General features: G+C 33.5%; 1 protein-coding gene across 2 annotated transcripts in view; it reads right to left on the reverse strand.

The window, feature by feature from the left end:
* MMP16 (matrix metallopeptidase 16) overlaps nt 1-23,188 on the reverse strand; it is a 285,421-nt gene that overhangs the window by 122,793 nt on the left and 139,440 nt on the right. For both annotated transcript variants that reach the window (XM_063668955.1, XM_063668956.1), the window contains exons 3-4: nt 21,741-21,863; nt 2,962-3,266 (exon numbers count right to left, since the gene is read on the reverse strand). In XM_063668955.1, the coding sequence (XP_063525025.1) occupies nt 2,962-3,266; nt 21,741-21,863 (428 nt within the window). The remainder of the gene's footprint in view (nt 1-2,961; nt 3,267-21,740; nt 21,864-23,188) is intronic.

The following is a 23,188-nucleotide window of genomic DNA, read 5'->3' on the forward strand; positions in this document are numbered from 1 at the left end:
CTCTTGAAATTCTGAAACACTATTATTTTGCAGAGTCCTTTCCTTCAGGCTCATTCACCAGCAAAGTGTTCTTGTTAGACAGGTAAAGACATAGTTTCCTCCAAATAAAAACTCAAATATTAAACAATGGTTTTGTTTAGATTTTTTGGTCATTTGTCTATGCGTAAAGAATGTTATACTTCCAGAGTTGTTACGACACATATTTAACATAATCCGGAAGTAGACTGATAAATACTCTCAGCCAAAAGTGCATTGACTTGATTGTCCCCCTTAGGCCATGTTATATTTCAGAATTTCTTCCCACATATACATTCTTTGGAAAAATTCTTATACCATACAAAACACATAAGCATTCTAAGCACTGATCACACTCAAATCAGTGTAAACATTATCATCTCTTGTCATAAAATCTCCCTGTAGACTTTTTTCCCAAAACATTTTCTTTATTTTCAGAGTGTTGGTTGATGCCTAAAAGCCAGGTAATACTGTAATTCCAGCTACTCAGGAAGTTAAGATAGGAGGATTGCTTCAGCCCAAGAGTTCAAGTCCAGCCTGGGCAAAATAGCGAGAATCCCATCTCTAAAAAAAAAGAAAGAGAAAAAAACCCAGCTAATAAAGTGTATAGCTAAAGAATTAGTGCAACCTTCTTCATGGAGGACTTCAATATTTTAAGACAAAATATAGGGAATTTGATAGACATTTCTTTCATATAGGATTTTAATAATTTTAAATTTAAGAGGTCACAAAGCCAAATTAACACATCTTCAAAACTATAGATTTACAATTGTTTTGATGATTAGATCCATTATTGCAATAAAATAAAATTTTATCTTTTCAGAATATCAAAAGAAAATCTTTCCCTGGAAGTAAATGCAGCCTGTGTCAGTAGAATTCTACCATTATAAGTGCTATTCTTGATCATTTAGAATGCAAGCATTTCTTATATTATTTAAAATAAGTTTAAAATTGACTTGAAGAAGTCTGAATTATTTCACTAGAATCCCTGTGTGATTTTGAAAAAACAAAACATATTTTATTTTAAATGATTTATGTGTCAAACTGGTATGCCCCAACTACCATGTTCCAGACGTTTTATTATTAGATGCTCAGGTATAGAGTAGGTTAAACATGCATGCATAGAAAGCACTTCTACTTACAATGCTTACGGACCTGCAATATAAACTACATGGTAAAAACAAGTCTACACATTTTTGAACTAATAATTAGTCAGCATGTAAACATAAGTCTGTCTGCCTCCAAAGTTTTTGGCTTTTCATCCTATTATACTAAAATCTTCCACTAGTCTTCAAACCTGTTCTTAAAAATGTAATAATAATTTAATAATACAGCACATGCAACTATTAATAACCATTTGAAAAAATCATCTTACTGCTATATACTTTTTATTTTGGAAAACATGAACAGTTATTTATTATATTTTTTTCCTTCAAATTGATGTTATTTTAAATTTAATTCAACCTAATTTATCCTATCCAAAACATGAGAGAACCCTGGGTATCCTAAAACTGCAAGGCTATTAATTACACTAATCCAGCTAACTGAATCCTCTTATGAACAAAGCTTAATGTCATGACTAGGGTTAACTCATCAAGGTGAAAGAAAAATAAGTCTTCACAATAAAAACTGGGGATATGGCTATATAGAAATCTTATAATCTATGATCCTATAACTGCAAAATTTTTAAAACACAGAATTGAAGTATGCATTGTTGACTAGGAAGAAACACATGCCTCTTATATTAAGTAACTACTCTCATACTAACTAACTAAAAGTTATTGAGATTTTTGATTTTTACATAATTTTTGCATATCAGAATAATTGTAAGGATTAGAAAACTGATGGATAGTTAGGATAGAGTTGCAAAAAATGATCTTTGGTAAAAATTAAGATGTAATGAAAATATAATAAATTATATAGTCCCATCAGATTGGGAGACCAATGAAATGAGTCAAAAGAGAAGGAGCAAAAAATTACATATATATATATATATGTATATTCTTAATTTTAATTTTTTTTTTAAACAGAAGGAGTTTGTTTAAAAAACAGACCCAGGCTGGTATCGAATTCCTGAGCTCAAGGGATCCCGTCTTGGCCTCTCACAGTGTTGGGATTACAGGTGTGAGCCACTGCGCCCGGTCTGCAAAAATTATAGACTAGAAAGGTAATAATAGAATAGAAACTGGGCTGAGTGTGGTAAACTAGGCTTAGTGTGGTGGCTCATGCCTGTAATCCCAGCACTTTGTGACTCCGAGGTGGGTGGATCACCTGAGGTCAGGAGTTAGAGACCAGCCTGACCAACATCGTGAAACCCCATCTCTACTAAAAATACAAAAATTAGCTGGGCATGGTGGCAGGCACTTGTAATCCCAGCTACTCAGGAGGCTGAGGTAGGAGAATCGCTTGAACCGAGGAAGTGCAGGTTGCAGTGACCTGAAATTGCGCCATTGTACTCCAGCCTGGGCGACAAGAGCAAAACTTCATCTCAAAACAAACAAACAAAAAAGAATAGAAAATAATGTAGAAAAGATACAGTAGAAGCCAGACTACAGATGCTAATCAGGATTAAATTACAAGTAGAAACATTGGTATAAGATGTAAAAAAAACAGCAGAATTTTCTTAATATGTATTTCATGACTTAAATACTGATTATAAAATCTTTTAAGGAATCACATTGTGAAGAAGACAAAACTTACTTTAGAGTATTTATAGATACAGTATGAGGTTCTAATCTTTAATGAAAAGAACACATATATAACTATATTATCTAATGACCCACACAAATTCTTATCCTAAAATGCTATAAAATATGCTTACATATTGCTTTGTAATTTTAAAAGTAAATTTAGGATCTATACCTTAAGTTTGTAAATTGTTAAATCTCTTGGGTATTCTGAAATAATAACAGAAATATTTACACTGCCAAACAAACATGCACTTACCATCATGATTAGGATTTCCTAGTGTCCATGGCTCATCTGAGTCAAAATGGGTATCTCCTCCAATTCCTGGTCCAGGGAAGTAGGCATGTGCCAAAAATCCTCCCTCTCCATCAAAGGGAGAACTGTCCCCATGGAAACCAGATGCAAAAATAATGGTTATATCCACATCACGTTTGCCATTTTCTAATTCACTGTAGGGAACTTCTTCAAATGTCAGAGGAGTTACATTCTGCCACACATCAAAGGCACGACGAATAGCTTTACGAGTCTCAGGGTCTCCTACTTTTGGAGTTACGTTCTTTATACTGAAAGTTAGAAAATATAATCATCAGTATTGTTATGTATAAGCTAACTTAGTACAGGTTTTGATCGATTCAGTTAAGTAAAATATTAGAGAAAATAGTCATATTAAATAGGAATAACATGTATTGATTCCTCTTGTCTCTATTGTTAGATTTCACTACATTGCAATCATTTAATTTTCTTCAGGATAGTATTCATGTACCAAAGTTTTAAATGAGAACATCTCTGTAGAATGGTTAACAGTAGGGTAATTGGATCAACCAGTTACTTTACCTTCTAGATAAGAAAGAGAAAGGCAGATTTGCCAAATGATCAAAGAGGCACAACAATTTCGAGCTGAAATAAAAATTTCAATTTTTTCTAGTTACAATTTTCAGAGGCACACCATTGTATTTGCACACATCAATTTCAAACAATGTCTTTATGCTCTTCTTGATCTGTAAATATGAATTCAGCAGATATATAGTTATTTCTTAATCTTTAAAGAAATGATCAAATAACTACAACTTCTGATGTCCTATTGTTTCTTATTAATTCATTCTAGTTAAAAATGTATTGTGAGTAAACAGCTATTTAATACAAAGATTTCACAATTACATGAATTTAAAGAAGTAACCTGGATATTATGTACTTCAGTTTGTCCTGATGCTAATAACAAACAGATTAAATCACTATAAATATTGTACTTGATTCATTTGGCACTAAATCAGATGTTTATTTTTTTTTCTCAGTTTTTTTTCTAAACAACAAAAATGGAACTAGTATTTGTGTTTTTTTTATATTATAGCACTATAAATTCAAAGCGTGCATGTGAAAAAAATGGGTACATTTCATAGGAGTCATAAATAAGTTTCAGATCCTTTCAACCAATAATGTCACATCTATGAACTTACACTAATGAAATATTTTTGATTTTTTTTTCTTTTTTAGAGATGGATCTGATTGTGTTGCCCTGACTGGCCTTGAACTCTTGCACTCAAGCAATCCTCCCGCCTTTGCCTTTCAAGGAGATGGGATTTAGGAAGTAATCACCATGCCCAGCTGATAAATAAAATATTTAATTACAAAAAAGAGGATACCATATTCAGGTGAATATATATATTGAAACGCAATCATAAAAGAGAACCGAAACTGAAACAATTTAAAATGATGAAGTGATGGTTAAATTATGGCATCTCTAATGCATGTCATTGTATAAATAGGATTCAAAATTATTTTGCCCTTTTAAGACTTTTTATCAGCATGGGAAAACTTGTAGGATTAACTTTCCAGTGGAAAAAAATAATATCCATATCATATTTTTAACCTGATTCTATGTCAATACAATTATAAACATTGGGCAGGAATTATATAAACTAATAATAGTATTAATTGAGCATTTACTATGAGCTAGATGAGCACTTCACATTATCTTATTTAACCTCCTGAGTAACTCAATGAGATGGGTATTTATACCTATTTTACCGAAAGCACAGTGGGGATTTATAAGAATTTAGAGAAAAGCCTCTAAGTGGCAAAGCTGGGTTTTCAATCCAAACATTTGGGCTAAAACTCTTTTCCCTTAAATTCTATGTTAGACCGCACATCTAAGATAAATTTTTCACTATTTTCTAATAGATATCTAGATTATATTTACATTGATTACTTGGTGGTAAATATTATTCACTACATAAAGGAAATAAGATAACAAACCAAGTGGAAACAGAGTGCAGGCAAGGAAGAAGAAATGGCAAGTGAAAGGCATTGAAGTGATATTCTTGGCAGGTTCAAAGAACAGCAAGGCAGCTGGTGTAGTTTGGTCACAGAGAGAGAGCAAGTGTCAGGATATGAGATCAGAAAGTTAGAAGGAGACCAAATAAGGTAGGTCCCTGAAGGCCACTCTAAATAGAGTTTGGCTTTTGCTCTGAGAAGGGAAAAACTAGAGCATCATGAACAGAGACATGGCATTTGACTTATGATTTAATAAATGTCTTGAGACATTATGTTGAAAATATACTGATGTGGGGCAAGATTTGAGGCAGGGAGACACATCAGAAACTATTGCAAAAATCCAGGTGAGAGATGGTACTTTGGACCAGGTTGGTACCAGTAGAGATTTTGAGAAGTGGTTGTATTTTGGATATATTTTGAGACTATGTCTCCCAAGATATACCAATGGATTAGACATAGGCTATGAGGAAAAAAGTAAGAGCTGAGGAAGACAGCATTTATTTTTTGACCTCAGCCAAAGGATGGACAGAGCAAAAGAATTCATGCCTGCTCAGGGAGAAGGCTATGCAATATTTTGTTGCTATTGTTTTGTTAGTTTGTTTTAACTTTATGTGATATTCAGCATGGTGCTATAAACTATACTTTGAGGAAGAATAAACATCTACACTGAGATAGCACAGACATTTGTCTACCTTGCTAGTCTCTAAATTTCCTGTCTAATGGCTAAAGAAGCATGAGAGGTAATGTAACACTGAATTTTGTCTAAATTAATTTTCCTAATAGTCTTTTATTTTCTATGCACCCTATGGGATTTCAGAAGTCCCTTATTAGCAGGCTGATATTCCTATGACACATCATTGAAAGAACTTACTACATAATTGGCACTGTTCCAGGTGCCAGTGATACAGCTGTGGGCAAGACTCTGCTCCCACAGTGCTTACATATTCTAGTTATGAGATAAATAATAAACAGAACAAAAAGATAATTTCAGATGGTGAGGGGGTGAGGAGAAGATAAACAGGAGTTCAATGGCAGAAGGAGCCAAAGATGCCTAGCACTGAGTTTCCAGCCAGAGGGAATGGTGAGAAGGCCAAACAAACATGGCCAGTTCAAAGAACCAGACTGCTCAGTGAGTTGGAGCAATGACAATCACTGTGCCTGATGGAAAAATGGATGATGGGACAAAAATAGGAGTAATAAAACATTTCAGAAGTTCACATAAGAGAAGATAGAGACTAGGACTTGTGTGATAGCCATGGAGATATGAAGAATTAGTTTCAGTATGTGTTCTGAGAGAATTGTTCATGGGGATTGGTGATGGATTTGATATGTAATGGAGAAACTGATTTTGATTTCAAATAAAGAATAATCTTATAATAGAGAAATGAAATCATGGTAGTATGATTTGTTTCTAAGTACATAATAGTTTTGAGAAAAATGAAGCCAAATAATATAATAAAAATAATGAATGTGGAGTACTATTCGGATTTGAGAACACATCGCGGTGTTTTTCAAACCTATGTACTGATTAGCTTCCAGATATGCTTAACTACATTATATATGATTGCCATTAGTAAATACAAGATACCTGTACACCAAACCCTCATGACACGAGTTTACCTCCATAACAAACCTGCACATGTACCCCTGAACATAAAATGAAAGATTACAAAAAGGAGAGTAAAAGGTTATGGATGCTGATGACACTGGGCCCAGGTTGAATCTGGGAAGTCAGTGCCCAGTTTCACATATGAAGGGTGGAGATAAAAAGGATCAGTAAGGTTGAAAAACGTGAGCTGAAAGGAAGGTGTATTTTCAATAATAAATCAGAATAAATAGTTAGAAACTGACACTGCTTTATTTATCTTCTGGAGGCCCACTTAATTGTGGATTTTGGATATTATGGAAGAATAAAGATAGCTGGTTAAATAAAATATAAAATTCTAAATTAAAAAATAGGAAAAAACATAATTATAGATATTATTTCATTTTTAATAGGTTTTACTATGTAAAGTTAAAAGGACTGTTCAAAATGGAAATAAGTACTCAGTGGTCTTACTTGAATTAAATAAAGACGGAAAATTCAACAACATTACTTTAGGAAGAAAAAATATTTATTGCTCTTATTTAAATATATATGATGAATTTCAATGATATGATGCATTTTTTTTTTTGAGACGGAGTCTCATTCTGTCACCTAGGCTGGAGTGCAGTGGCACCATCGCGTCTCACTGAAACTTCCACCTCCTGGGTTCAAGCAACCATCCTGCCTCAGCCTCCCGAGTAGCTGAGATTACAGGCGCCCACCAGTACAGCCAGTGAATTTTTTTATTTTTGGTAGAGACGAGGTTTCACCATGTTGGCCAGGCTGGTCTCGAATTTCTGACCTCAGGTCGCCTTGGCCTCCAAAGTGCTGGGATTACAGGCGTGTGCTACTGTGCCTGGCCATATGATGCATTTTTAATTGTGTTCTCAATGATTTGGTAATGTTGAATTAGCAGTATAAATAATGTAAAAATAGTAACCCCTCATTTTTTTATGAAAGTTCAGAAAAAATTAAAATTAAAATTTCTAATTTAGATGATTAAAATTATTAGCTTTTTATAACACATACAATGTAGTGGTAATTTAATGACCTCTGACAACACATTTTATGTAGTAAAAAAATTAATAAATACAAGATATACAAGTATGCTTCAAAGTTAGAGCTAGAGTTCTGAACAAGGTGCAAACAAAAACAAGAGTTTAGAAACTTCTATGCCATTGAGAGATGTATTTTGTATTTACTCATAACTGAACTAACAAAGATCACAGAGTGATCATGACGTAATAAGATTGCTACTAACAATTCTAATAAAAATGCAGAAATGATTAAATATATTTGCAGAATAAAAGACATTGACTTAAAATGAGTAAAAGTCTGAAAAACTTAATGAAGCTAATTTAATTTTAAAATATTTTTACTGGCCCTTTCTTTTTGTGAAAAGAGTAAACTGAGTATACTTCTTATTTTAACAGATGATAGATTTCATTTTTTGAAGTATATCTGGCATTTCATTATATTATTTCACTGATTCTTTCAAACTTCCATTTTGGTAAATTTTGGAATTTTAATCTAAAAACTGTTAAATTTTATCTTTAATGACCATGTCTTACACAATCTTACATAACAAAACCAATGTCTTTATAAGTACAAAAGAGTTGAGAAAAAAGAAGCAAAATAATATAATAAAAATAAATGTGAAACAGTATTCAGATTTGGAAATAAAATTGATGTCTTATCATTAGATCAAAACAATTTCATCTAATAACAATTCTACATATTAGTAATGGTTATAACTCTTTAAAGGTTTTTGTTGTTGTTGTGGTTAAGACAGGGTCTCATTCTATCACCCAGGCTGGAGTGCAGTGGCGCAATCACAGCTCACTGCATCCCCTATCTCCCTGGGCTTAAGGTAATCTTCCTGCCTCAGCCTCCTGAGTAGCTAGGACTACAGTTGTGCACCACCACGCCTGGCTAATTTTTATACCTTTTGTAGAGACAGGGTTTTGCCATGTTGCCCAGGATGGTCTTGAATTCCTAGGCTCAAGGGATTCACTCATCATGGCCTCCCAAAGTGCTGGGATTGCAGTTGTGAGCCACCAGTCCCGGCCCTCTTTAAAGTTTTTGATACAGTAATAAATCTTTTTAAAGTATTGTTTGAACCCTAATATTAGGAAAAAAACCCCTAAATACTGTGGCATCTAATTAGGTTATAAATATCTCATAATATTATGTCAAAATATTTTTATATAAACAGGGCTAAATCTCCTTTACTCAATTAAATAGACAAAAATTAGTTATTTAGAAAGGCATACTAATATTTTATGTAAAATGATTATCGGTTAAATAGAATCAACTACAAAAGGGAAAGCAGACAATTGCTAAGAATAAAAGAAAATAAACATAATATAGCTAAATTATTAACATTCCTGAATGTGCTGTAATATTCTATCCAGAGAAAATAAAATAGACCAATTTGCTTTATTCATATTATGCTTGTATAATTAATGGAGTTTCACAACTTTTTTCTTAAGTATGAGAAATGGTGACAAAATAGAAAGTGAATATGGAGTCCCTCCAGGAAAGCTTGCCTTACATTAAATATTTGGCTATTTCCCAAGATGCTGGCCTTTCTAGGCAGGGCAGACTTAATTAAGTACACATTACATTGGGTGTTGTTTAAGTGGGTTCTGCTTTTTCAGTCTGTTATGTATTCTCTGGATACACAAGCTGAGTTCTCTTTGAACTCAACAGGATCATCAAGTTCAGTGAACTCTTTGGGTTTAGAGAGAATAATGAAAAATATTTCTGTGGAGGCATTTAAAAAAAATTACTTAGTAACCTCTTTTTTCTGTATACACTATTAAAGTAAAATAACTTCCAGTGTGTCCTCAGTTGTAACGGAGTCATTCATTTAAAAACGAGAGGAGCTAAAGGATTAATATACTGGAAAAATAAAAACTAATCAATATAGCACTATTATATTAACTAATATATCATAAATACTCATATTCATCTGGCAATTTAGGTATCTGTCCCATTGGCCATTTGTCACACAAAATAACATTCTGGAATTTAGATTTCTAAGAGAAAAAGAACTTACTCTAAGTCCATTTTATTAATATTCAACAATTGGGAAATACAGATCTATCTGATAAAAGTTATGTTACTCAATAAGCTTCTATCATTGTCATGAAAAAAAGTTTAACCAAAGCCTGTTTGGAATTAATGAATGTATTCAACAACCAACTTTCCAACCATTACATAAATGCGTACACAGTCTCTAATTTAACCTAAGTGAATATATTTTTGGTTTAAATACTTCCAAAAATGAAGATAACTCATATGATGTATAATTTCATTTTTCCAATCATTTAAAACATTAGATTTTTCTGAAAGCCTTTAACAACTTGAGAATAACTGGAAATTTCCCGCTTAAATACACTTGCCACGATGCTGAGAATGCTTAGCTTTAATCTTGAGTTGTTCCACATGCAGACTGCTTTCTAGCTCCCTTAAATTTTGACTCCTTTTTTTTTTTTCTTTTTTTTTTGAGATGGAGTCTCAGTCTGTTGCCTAGGCTGGAGTGCAGTGGCACGATCTTAGCTCACTGCAACCTCTCCCTTCCGGGTTTCAAGCAGTTCTCCTGCCTCAGCCTACTGGGTAGCAGGGATAAAACGCATGCGCCACCACGCCCAGCTAATTTTTGTATTTTTGGTAGAGATGGGGTTTCACCATGTTGGTCAGGCTGGTCTCGAACTCCTGACCTCAAGTGATATGCCCACCTTGGTCTCCCAAAGTGCTAGGATTACAGGTGTGAGCCACTGTGCCCGGCCTTGACTGCTTTTTGAGAGGAGGACACTAATTTTCCAGGAAGCAGCCAAAAATGTGGTGGCCAGAAAAGAAAAGTGTATATTGGGTAAGGCTTGGCCAAAAAAACCAAAGAGAAAAACTAGCATCATCACTGCTTTGTAAATCAAAGTAATCTGGTCATTTTAGCTTTTTCTGGGTCACATTATACTGTTGGTTTATAATGAGTTTGCTATCAAATAAAACCTAGATTCCACCACTCTCACCCCAACTCCTGTCTGCATATTGTCAGGGTACAGTTCAGCTATCCTTTTCATGAATAATTATTTTTTGAGCTTAACTGTCAGATTTTACTTATTAATTTATTTTCTCTAAATACAGTTAGAAAAACAAGAATAGAAAATGATTGTATAGTGCTTTCTATACACTAGGCAATTTCTTAACACCTTACATACATTAACTTTAAAGTGCAATATACTTAGCTCTCATTTCTAACTTCCCATAGTCTTGTCAGAGCACTCTCAACCAATTTCTGCAATTTGTCTGGTAAATTAAAAGAAGCAAAGATAATAATTGGCATATATTAAATACTAACCATACTTCAAGCATTATGCACTTTCATTATTTTTTCCATTATCTTACTTAATTTTCCCTAAGCTTTGTGAGGTAGTGATAGGGTTTGGCTGTGTCCCTACCCAAATCTCATTTTGAACTGTAGTTCCTGTAATCCCCATGTGTCCTGAGAGGGACTCGGTGGGAGGTAATTGAATCACGGGGGCAGGTTTTCCTGTGCTGTTCTTGTGATAGTGAATATGTCTCACGAGATCAGCTGGTTTTATAAAGGATCGTTATTTTATAAAGAGCACAAGCTCTCTTGTCTGCTGCCATGTAAGTTGTGCCTTTGTTCCTCCTTTGCTTTCTGCCATGATTGTGAGGCCTCCCTAGCCATGTGGAACTGTGAGTCCATTAAACTGTTTTTTTTCTTTATAAATTACCCAGTCTTGGGTATTTCTTTATAGCAGTATGAAAATGGACTAATACAGGTAGTATTGTTACAATATTCACTTTGCACACTGGGACACTAAGATTTAGTGGATCTAAGTAACTTGCAGGTTTTACAGGATACAAGTGACACAGAGAGCATTCAAACCCAGGTTTTTCCTGCTATAAAACAGACTCTTAACTGATGCTGTGTTTATCAATGACCTGAAAGTTTATAGACACAAACATAATTACTTGTATGCTTAAAACTGGCTGAGGCCATTGTCAGGACAGTAACACAGCATGAGTGAAATTATAATCAGTTCTGAATATAATAGTTCTTAATCCTCCCTCCCTTCCTTTCTTCCTTCCTTTCTTTCATTTAAAGAAAAAGTGTAATGAGTAAACAAGGATTCAGAGATACTAAATAGGGTACACTGCCAACAGTTTGGAAATCAGGTCAAAAAAGGACAGTATCTGAAATGAAAACAGTGTATCGATATATGGAGCTGTCTAACGTTTACAGCTCTATAGTTGATTATACATTTTAGTTCCATTACTACTTATTGATTGTTTTTGTATGGTATGGGGTAGGTATGAACTCACTTTCATTGTTTCTCATACACATAATCAATTATCACAGAATAATTTTATAGATGAGATAGTGAATCCTTTTCCAATTGATCTATAAAGCCTACTTTGGCATAAATCAATTTTTTATATATACAAGGATCTGTTTCCATGATCTATTGTCTGTACTACTGGCCTATTAATCTATCTTTGTGCTAATACCCAAAACTGCCTTAATTAGTATTGTTTTAAAGTAAGTCTTCATATCTAGTGGGTGGGAACATTTTGATGTTCTCCTTGGCCTTCACTGTTCCTCAGTGATTCAGTGTGTTAAATTATACAAAAAATATCTTACTGGGATTTTTGTTGGAATTGCATTGAATTTGTGGAAAAGTCAAACTTTCATTATATTAAGTCTTTCTACTGAAAGCAAAATATATCTCTTCATTTATTGTTCATCTTCTGTTATGTCCTTCAATAAAAATTCATAATTTTCTCCATAAAAGGTTTATACATCTTTTGCGGATTTATTCTTTGCTCTTATATTTTTGTGTCTATTTTAAATGGTGCCTTTGTAAAGGTTATACACTTGAACTGCTTTTTATGTGGGCACATGTGTGTATATATTTCATGTTGGTTTTTTATTAAAAAGACTGATATGGTCTTGCAGTCTCTGCTTCGATATATAAAATGTTTGGAAGTTATCACTTCAAACCTCACAAGAAATAAAACGGAATAAATTGAAATAACTCTTCTTCATTCCATCAAAAAAATAAGATCATAGGGCAAAATTCTGCCCCAAAAGTGGAGAGAGGGGCAAATACAGAGACTCACGGTTTATCAAGAGCAAAAGCCTCTCAAGCCAAGAGAAGGAAAAACCCTCAAAGTCCCAGCCTTAGGGGTGGAGGGCCGGGAGACAGCTCTACACGTTACATGTTTTACCCCCAGGACCCTCATCAAGTTCTTACAGTGAAGATCTGAGAAAGATCCTCTCCTGCTTCCAGCATGGGGAAGAAAAAAAGGAACAATTTTGAAATAATGCCAAAAGTATTCTATTCTCCATAATAAAGGCCAGTGTTAAAAGAAAACTATTTTATCAAAGCATTATCTGATCTAGCTTAAAGATAATTAGATAGCTCAACCTCCTTTTGCCTTCCTATATTACATAAACGAAGAAAAACAAAAAGCCTAATAGACTTGTCAGAAGGTCACAGCTCAGATACTCAGACCCACTAAAAAGGACTTAATCACAGGATTGCAGATGCTTTCTCTGTACAATATCTTACACCAAACCAACAGGGCTCCACTATATTAACAGTGGATTACAAATGAGATAGTTTAAAGACACAGTATGTATTTAAGGAGGAATTTCTAGAGATATTTAAAGACAGGAAGAGACAAAGAAAAAAAAAAAACTCTAGAAGAAATTCAGCTACAGCCAACATTAAATACAACCTAACCCCTAACTAGATGAACATAAAAGCTCACATCAAAGGCTTATTACCTCATTTCCTATTACTCAATACCTTCCCACTTTCAACAAAAAATTACAAACAATTCTGTTGCTTGCTTTGCAAAAGGGAAGAGAAAACAGAGGCTGAAGAGATAAAGCAAGCAACAGAACCAGACTCAGATATGGCCAACATTTTGGAAGTTTCAGAATGAGAATTCATAATAACTGATCAATAGGCTAAGGGTTCTAATGAAAAAAGTAGACAATATAAAGAAAACACATGGATAATATAACCAGAAAGATGGCAGCTCTAGAGAAGAATCCAAACAAATTAAGAATGCCTTTAATGAGCTGATATTAGATTAAACATGGCAAAGGAAATATGCTGTAAGATATGTCAATGGAAACATCCCAAATTGAAAAAAGAATTGAAATGAATGTCAAATAGATAGATTTAATTGTTATATAGTTGTTTAATTCTTATGTGATTAATAGGTCACTGAAATTGTGTCTGTTTATTGTTAAGATTTTTCTTACTCACCTTATGTGGCAAGTTCTGCATATCCTCACCTATTTCATATATTCCAGCTTTTATTCTTGTGAGAAAATTTTCTCTTTTTTTAATGTAATAAGTTTATTTTATATTTTTACCTAATAAAGAGTTCGTGCCAATTTGTAAGCATGTAAAGTTTATTATGCAGTATAACCTCATGTAAATTATTATTTTTATATGTTGCCCTTTCCTTTTTTCAGTATTTCTGGGTGTTATTGGATATTTCACTTTGAATTAAAGAGAGAGCTGGGATAGGACAATATATTGTATCTAATCTCTATCTCACAGAGTGTAATATTAGCTGTGGGTTTTTAGTAAATGCATTGAAGCAGAAAAAAAGAGAATGAAAAAGAGAACGGAATATCCAAGAACTAGAGAGAAAACACACACAATAAAAATATTAGGAGAAGAGAGAAAGAAATATAAATAATAATGGTTGAGGATGTACCAAAATTAATAGCAGAAACCAAATCATAGATCTGGGAAACTCTGAGAACATGAAACAGAATAAATATTTAAAAAACTATACCTAAGCATATCATACTCAAAGCAGAAAACAAAAGACAAAAAGAAAACTCTGGAAAAAATCCAGAAGGGGGTAAAATACCTTATCTGTAGATGAACAAAGATACCAATTCTATTAAACCTCTCTTCAAGAACCATGCAAGCAAAAAGAAAGGGGCTTGAATTATTCAGTGCTTAAATAATAAAACCACCAGCCTTGAAATCTGTATCCAGTGAAACCATCATTTAAAAGTGAGGTGGAAAAGTGACTTTCTTAGACAAATAAAAACTAAAAACACTTGTTGTCTACAGAATTGCCTTGCAAAAAAACAGTAAGAGAAGTTATTCAGAAAGAAGAAAAACGATGTTCATCAAAAATGCATATCTCTTTAAAAAAGAAAGATCATTAGGGAAGGAATAAATGAAAGTAAAATAAAGTATTTTATTATTCTAGTTTTAATTGATCTAACAATAACTTTTCAAAATAATAACAGAAATAATGTATTGGGTTATTATTGCTCATGGATAAATAAAATGAATAATGAGAATATTCTAAGGGACAGAAGAATTAAATTAGAAACTCTGTTATGAGATATCTGTAATACCTGTGACGTAGTATAATGTTATGTGAAAGTAGACTTAGATTACTCGCACATGTATATTGCAAGCCCCAAGGTTACCACTTAAAAATAACAGTAAAAAGGAGGACAATTGACAGGCTAAGAGAAAATGAAAACATATAAAATGGTCAACTAAAACCAGAGAAGGCACTGAAAGAGGGGAAGAAAAAACAAACACAAAAAACCAATAACAACAGCAAATAGTTACAAATGTTGTAGGTATTAACACAACTGCATCAATAGTCACTTTAAATGTGAATACTAGGTGGGCGCGGTGGCTCACACCTGCAATCCCAGCACTTTGGGAGACCGAGGCAGGCAGATCACCTGAGGTTGGGAGTTTGAGACCAGTCTGACCAACATGGAGAAATCCCATCTCTACTAAAAATACAAAATTAGCCTGGCATGGTGGCACATGCCTGTAATCCCAGCTACTCGGGAGGCTGAGGCAGGAGAATCGCTTGAAGCTGGGAGGCAGGGGTTGCAGCGAGCTGAGAATGCGCCATTTCACTCCAGCCTGGGCAACAAGAGTGAAACTCTGTCTCAAAAAAAAAAAAAAATAGTTAATACTAAATATGCCAATAAAAACAGCACTGAGTAAAAAAAACAACAAAATGAAACAAAAACAGAAAGCACGTCCCGCTATATGTTTCCTGCAAGAAACCTGCCTCAAACATGAGGACACAGATAAATTAAAAGTGAAGGTATGGAGAAAGATATATTATCTTTATGCACATTAAAAAAACTAAGCCATATTAATTTAAGATATAGCAGATTTCATAGAAAAGAAAATTATTAGGGATAAAGAGTCATTACATAATGATAAAGGTCTCAATTTTCCAAGAAGATATTACAGTACTTAATGTGCAAGTGCCTAACAACATAGCAAGAAAATATATGTTACTAAAATTGATAGAACTGCAAAAAAAATGCATGAAGCACTATTATAATTGGAGACTTCCAATATCCCTCTATTTGATATCAATACCAGATAAAGATACAAAAAAAACTATGGATCAGTAACATTCATGAACACAGATGTAAAAATCCTCAAAAAAGTCAGCAAATCAAATAGAATAATCTATACGAAGAACTGTACATTATGTCAAATTGTGAATTATCCCAGATATGCAAGGCTGATTCAAGATTTGAAAATCTATTAATGTAATATTTCACATCAAAAGGCAAAAGAAGAAAATTCATATTATGATATCAGCAGAGGCAGGAAAAGCATTTGTCAAAATCCAACACCCATTCACAATACAAACTTTTAGCAAACTAAGAATAGAGGGAGACTTCTTCTATTTGACGAACAACATCTAGTAAAGAATCTACCGTTTAAAACACACTTGATGTTGAAGAACTATTCATATTTCTCCTAAGATCAGAAAAGCCAGTGAGTTCCGTTCTTACCACTCCTATTCAACACCATCCTGGAAACATTAGTTAATGTAATGCAACAATAAAAAGAAACGAGAAGAGACAGATTAGGAAGAAAAAAATACATACAACTGTCTTTGTTTACAGATGATATATCCTCTATTTGAAAAGTACCAGTAACAACAAAAAATCTCCTAGACTAATAAGCAATTATAGTAAAGTTGCAGGATACAAGGTTAATATATAAAAGTCAATTGCTTTTCTATATGCTAACAATAAACAACTTAAATTTGATATGAAAAACATAATACCATTTAAATTATCACCAGAAAAGTAAAATACTTAGAAATAAATCTATCAAAATACGCATATGAGGAAAAGTATAAAATTTTGATGAAAGAATTCAAAGATCTCAATAAATAGGAAGATATCCATTTCCTAGATGAACTATATTTTATATATTTAATATATAATATTTATATGTTATTTCCAAGATGAACTATAGATACGATGCATGCAAAACTCATGGCAAGTTATTTTGTGTGAATCAACAAACTCTTATGTTTATACTGAAAGGCAAGAGACTCCAAATACCCAGCAGAATACTTAAGAAAATAAACACAATCAGACAACAGAAACTACCTAATAGTAAGACTTACTATAAAGTCAGAGTAATCAACATAGGGTGATATTGGATTAATAACAAATACATATATCAAAGGAACAAAGGAAAGTGCCCAGAAATTGACTACCACAAACAGAGTCAACTGAGCAAAGGCAATACAATGGAGAAAGAATGATCTTTTCAACAAATGGTGTTAGAACAACTGGAAATTCACAAGTAAAAGAAATGAATCTAGACACAGACTTTATACATCTCTCATACATTTATTCAAAAGAAATCAGAGACCCAAATGCAAAACATAAAACTACTAAACATCTAGAATATAACACAGGAGAAAATCTAGGGACTTTGGGTTTAATGATGATTTTTAACATACAACACCAAAAGCACAATACGAGAAAGAAAGAAAATGCTAAGTTGGACATTATTAAAATTACACTTCTGCTCTGAAAAAGACATTTTAAAGAGAATAAAAAGACAAGCCACAGATATGAAGAAAGTATTTGGAAACAGAACTGATGAAAGACTAATATACACAATATACAGAAAATCTTAAAACAAGCAAGTCAATTAAAAATTGATAGATCTCAACAGACACCTTGCCAAAGAAGATACAGAGATGGTAGGTAAATAAGCATATGAAAAGTTGCATCTTATGTCATCAGGGAATTGCAAATTAAAACAATCTATATCAATAAAATTGCTTATCTTAATAAACATAATTGATTTTTAATAATTGTTTTATCTCAATTATTTTATCTGAAAAAATATCACTAACCCTTATTAGAGTAACTACAACTGAATACACTGACAACACCATATGCTGGGGGTGGGGCTTGTAGGTCTACAGTATCTCTCATTTACTGCTGGTAATAATGCAAAATGGGATAACCATGTCAGAAGACAGTTTGACAGTTTCTTACAAAGCTAACCGTAGTCTTATCATATGATCAGCAATGACACTCCTTGATATTTATCCAAATGAGTTAAAAATTTATGCCTACACAAAAACCTACACACAAATGTGTATACTGGCCTTATTCATAATTTCCCCAAACTGGAATCAACCAAGATGGCTTTAACAGGTGAATGAATAAATATACAATGGCACATTTATACAATGGATTATTGTTCAGCAATAAAAAATGAGCTATCAAGTCATGAAAAATGTTAAGGAACCTTACGAGTCTATTGCCAAGTGAAAGAAGCCAGTCTGAAAAAAAGCTACATTCTCTATAATTCCAACTATATGACAGTCTAGAAAAGGCAAAACGATGGAGACATTAAAAAAAAATCCAGTGCTGGCCAGGGCTTTTGGAAGAGGAGAGAAGGGATAAATAGGTGAAACACTGAATTTTTAGGGAAGGAAAACTATTCTGTATGATGTTGTATTGGTAGATAAATGACATTATACATTTGTCAAAACCTGTAGAACCGTACAACATAGTGTAAACTATCAACTTAAGTAGTAATAATATACTAGTACTGGCTCATCAATTTTAACTAATCTACTATGCTAATGCAAGATGTTAGTAATAGGAGAAATCATTTGTATTGGTGGAGTATATAAGGGATAGAGGAGAGGGTACGCAGTAACTCTGTGAACTCCCTGTACTATCTGCTCAATTTTTCTGTAAATGCAAAATTGTTCTGAAAATAAAATCTATTTTTAGGCTGACTATATTTGTTAATTATTTCTAAACAATCATCAGAATTTCTTCTGGGTCTACTATATAGAAATTTATATAATCTGAGACTAATAATAGTTTGTTTCTTTTCAAATCTTATATCTTTTACTTCCTTTTCTTTCTTTACCTCTATTAGTAGTTGTACAATGTTGCTGAATAGAGGAGAGGTAGCAGATACTGTTGTTGCTTCTTAAAGATTTTACCAGCCTTTTATATGTGAACTACATAACAAAAGTGTAGTATTTATTTTCATAGATGCCATTTTTCTGTTTAACAAAATGTCCTTTTTTTGTTTTTTTCAAGATGGAGTTTCACTCTTGTCGCCCAGGCTAGAGTGCAATAGCGCGATCTCGGCTCACTGCAACCTCCACCTCCTGGGTTCAAGTTATTCTCCTGCCTCAGCCTCTCGAGTAGCTGGGATTACAGTCATGCGCCACCACTCTGAGCTAATTTTTATTTATTTATTTAGTATTTATTTATTTTTTTTATTTTAGTAGAGACAGGGTTCCTCCATGTTGGCCAGGCTGGTCTCAAACTCCCGAGCTCAAGTGATCTCGGCCTCCCAAAGAGCTGGGATTACAGACATGAGCCACCGCGCCCGGGCCCAAAATGTACTTCTTTGCTTTGATTCCTACTTACCAAAAATGGATGGTAAATTTCCTTGGCCACTTTTCTGTATCTATTAAGGTAATAGTATGCAGTTTATTATTTAATACTCTATATTACTGCTAAGACAGAAGTTCAACATCTCTCTACTTGACCTACATGCTCACATGCCTCCTAAATTTCCTAATTTTCCTCTACTTTTGGTTTTTAGGTTTCTTCCTTTTGTTTCAGCTCAACAATGCTTTTAAGATATATTTTAGTTTTAAAAATCTAACATATCTCATCCAAGTTTTGCCCTAATCGGCAGTATATTTTAGGCTTTCTATTCTGCCATGTGACCAGAAAAATAATCTATCATTCTTCATCAAAATCTACAAATGCTTTTCAAGGTATATCCATGGGCTGGGTGTGGTGGCTCACTCCTGTAATTTCCGTGCTTTGGAAAGCCAAGGCAGGAGGATCACTTGAGCCCAGGAGTTCAAGACCAGCCTGGGCAACATGGTAAAACCCTCTCTCTGGAAAAAAAAAAAAAAAGCAAAAGTTAGCTGGGCATGGTCGTGCACACCTATAATCCCAGCTACTCAGCGGGCTAAGGCAGGAGGATCCCTTGAGCCTGGGAGGCAGAGTTTGTAGTGAGCCAAGATCCCACCACTGCACTCGGGCCTGAGCGACAGAGTGAGGCCCTGTCTCAAAAAAAAAAAAAAAAAAAAAAAAGAAAAGAAAGAAAAAAGAATCCACGTTTTCCTCTCAGAAAGCACTGTCACCACTAATTTCACTTACAGAAAAAGGGTCACCAAAGAGACATAAATATTACAGTTATTGGGAAAATAACTGTATATTCCATATGAACTTATTGGTATAATACTTTCTTAACTCTGTTTTGGAAATATAGATTGTAGAGATGATATAACAAATATGTGAAGTAAAAATATCTTGTGAGCAAATTTAAATGATGGTGAATACCAACTTCATGGGCTTGGCCTAAAGCTGCTTCATCTTTGATTTTTCTTATCTGCAGAAATAATTAAATTAAGTAGCATAAGACAATAATCTAGGAGCATGCTGTGTGAGAAGACAGCATAAAAATATAAAAGAAGACAGAAAAGTGTTCCCAGGCCAGGCATGGTAGGTCACGCCTGTAATCCCAGCACTTTGGGAGGCTGAAGAGGGCAGATCACTTGAGGTCAGGACTTCAAGACCAGCCTGGCTAACATGGGGAAATCCTGTGTCTACAAAAAATACGAAAGTTAGCTGGGTATGGTGGTGTACGCCTGTAATCCCAGCTACTTGGGAGGCTGAGGCAGGAGAATTGCTTGATTCTGGGAAGTGGAAGTTGCAGTGAGCTGAGATCGTGCCACTGCACTCCAACCTGGGTGATGGAGTGAGACTCTGTTCCAGAAAAAGAAAAAAAAAAGTGTTGTCAAAATAACCAAAATAAGTTCAAGTGACATGTTCCAGTTATATAAGTAGAAAACCAATATATTGAGGCTTTCATTTGATCTTTAATCATACACAAAGGGTTATTTACAGGAAGAATAAGAATTATGAAATTATCATTTCTATTCACATAATCTGACAGAGATGATTCCTGACACTCTACCCTCTCACCAAAGTATCTTTCCTCTTCTCCTGTCCATTGGTTTAACAAGTTCTTTCTCTTCCTATGGGTCTTAGTTAAAAAGCTATTTCTTTAGGGCGATCTCATCTGGTTTTCTAGAATGGGTTGGATGACCCTGGTTTACATTTCTCTTGCATCCTGTCCTTTATTTTTATAACAAGCATTGTATTTATATGACTATTCAACTTTTTGTGACTGTAAATTCCATGAGGACAAACAGGGTCCTCATGTTTTATTTGTTGCTACATCTCCAGGCCTTAGCATTGTTCTTTGTTCATACTGGGACTCAATAAGCAGTTGTTCAATTACAAAATGAATAAATGTGAAAATCCATTAATAACAATTGTCACTCTAGGTTGGAAAATACTTTCTGTTACTGAAGACAAAACCACTTGCATAATTAAGAAAAAGATAAAAATCAAAATGGTTAGACTGATATTAAACACTGATTAATGAATTCAACAACATTGTTTAAATAGCAGTTATTTATATATTTTATTATTTATTTTAGAGATTATAAATATTTGTCAAAGAATGTAATATGTTAGAACATTCATCTTAAAGTTCCTCATAATACTGACATTTATTCACGAAGCTGGAACAGTTTACAAAAAAGCCCAAGTGTCTCAGAGTGTCTACAGGGTGTCTAATGAACAATTTACTCTCCTCTCAATAGCAATTTTAAGTCTCTTACGTTAACATTATATCCCTGTATATTAACATGTAGTCAACGTGCAGAAGATACTAAACTATGTGTCAAAACAAATAGTAATGAAATATGGGGAAAAGGGGAGATTAATCGTGAGTTCTTATACCTGTAAGTGATGTGCTTGTGCTGCCATTTCTGTCCTGTCAATGCATATCGCTTTCGACGAATATGAAATTTGGAGCTACCTCTTGTCTGGTCAGGTACACCGCATCGGGGCTTCTTCATCCAGCTGCAAAAAAAAAAAAAAAAGCAGTATTTTCCAGTTATTTACTAACAACCCTAATCATTAAATTCAAAAGAAAATCAATTAAGAGGTTAATCTGAGACAGTGATGATGAAAATGGCAAACTACAAAGTAAAGGGAACACTGTGAATTTTCTTGCACTTTGAATCTAAGTAGATAGCATAGTTTTCCTGAATTATCAAGAATCACTAGTTTACTAGATAATTTTCTTCTCTCTAATTTATTTTGAGCTAACTGTAGACAGAGGTACTCTAAAGCGTCTAAGGATTTGCTGTTAACAAGGTATATAATCTTGGCAAGTCTTTAATTCCTAGTGTTACTCATAAAATGCCACTAAGGAGTATTCCACCTTTAACATTCAAAGATTATTCTAATCTATTACCTGCGTTTAAATGCCAGGATTCAAGAGGGTATATGCTACTCTGTTCTAATCTACATAGCAGTCAACTGTTTGTTCAAATAAAATATTCATTTCTCTAACTTTTCTTCTTTACATTTCATCATTATTTCATTCCAAGAAGCAGCCACTTGCTTTGAATAGTTGATAAATAACCAAATTCAATGCTTAAAAAATATTTTTCTGAATATGAGGTTTTGCACTCACAAGACTAATGTTTAACATACTTAAATTTGAAGAGGAAATGCTGCCTTTAATTTATTAATCTTAACACATATACAGATAAAATAGTCTAATTTCTCTTCTAGAGAGTCTCATTGGACCACTGTCACATTTTCTATCCTTGCATCTTATCTAAGCAGAAAGATTTTCACGATTTCGGGGTAGTTTTTCTTTAGAGCGTTATAAAGTGACTTTACTGTTTATTAGCCCCTTTATTTTAATAATTACAAAGGTAAGGCAGAAAATTCATAGTGCTACATGGTTAAGAAAGTAGAAATGAAAAACAATCAATTTTTGGAGTATTTGCTTTACAGTTTCTACACTTTTTAAATGGAAAAGGAGTGATCATAGAGATGACTAAGTCATTTACACATTAAGTAATTTGCATGTGAAGTAATTTAGGTGTTATGCAACAAAATCCAATAATCTGCTTTTACAAACATAATAACTTCCTGCATCAGTGAAATAATAACTTTTACTTCTTAAGAAAGATGACACTTTTCCAGAAAACATTAAAAGATTCTGCTTTCTTATTCTGACCCCCAGTAATGTAGACCACGCAGTTACCAGATTTAACAAATTCCATCCTAGTTTAAATGCATTGTAGAGTTACTTCAGAAAATAATTCTTCCCCTTTATTAAAGTCCCCGAATTAAAAAATACATCTTGTAAATGCTAAATTCTAAGAGGG

The sequence above is a fragment of the Pongo pygmaeus genome, chromosome 7, assembly GCF_028885625.2.
Source record: "Pongo pygmaeus isolate AG05252 chromosome 7, NHGRI_mPonPyg2-v2.0_pri, whole genome shotgun sequence".
Lineage (NCBI taxonomy): Eukaryota > Metazoa > Chordata > Mammalia > Primates > Hominidae > Pongo > Pongo pygmaeus.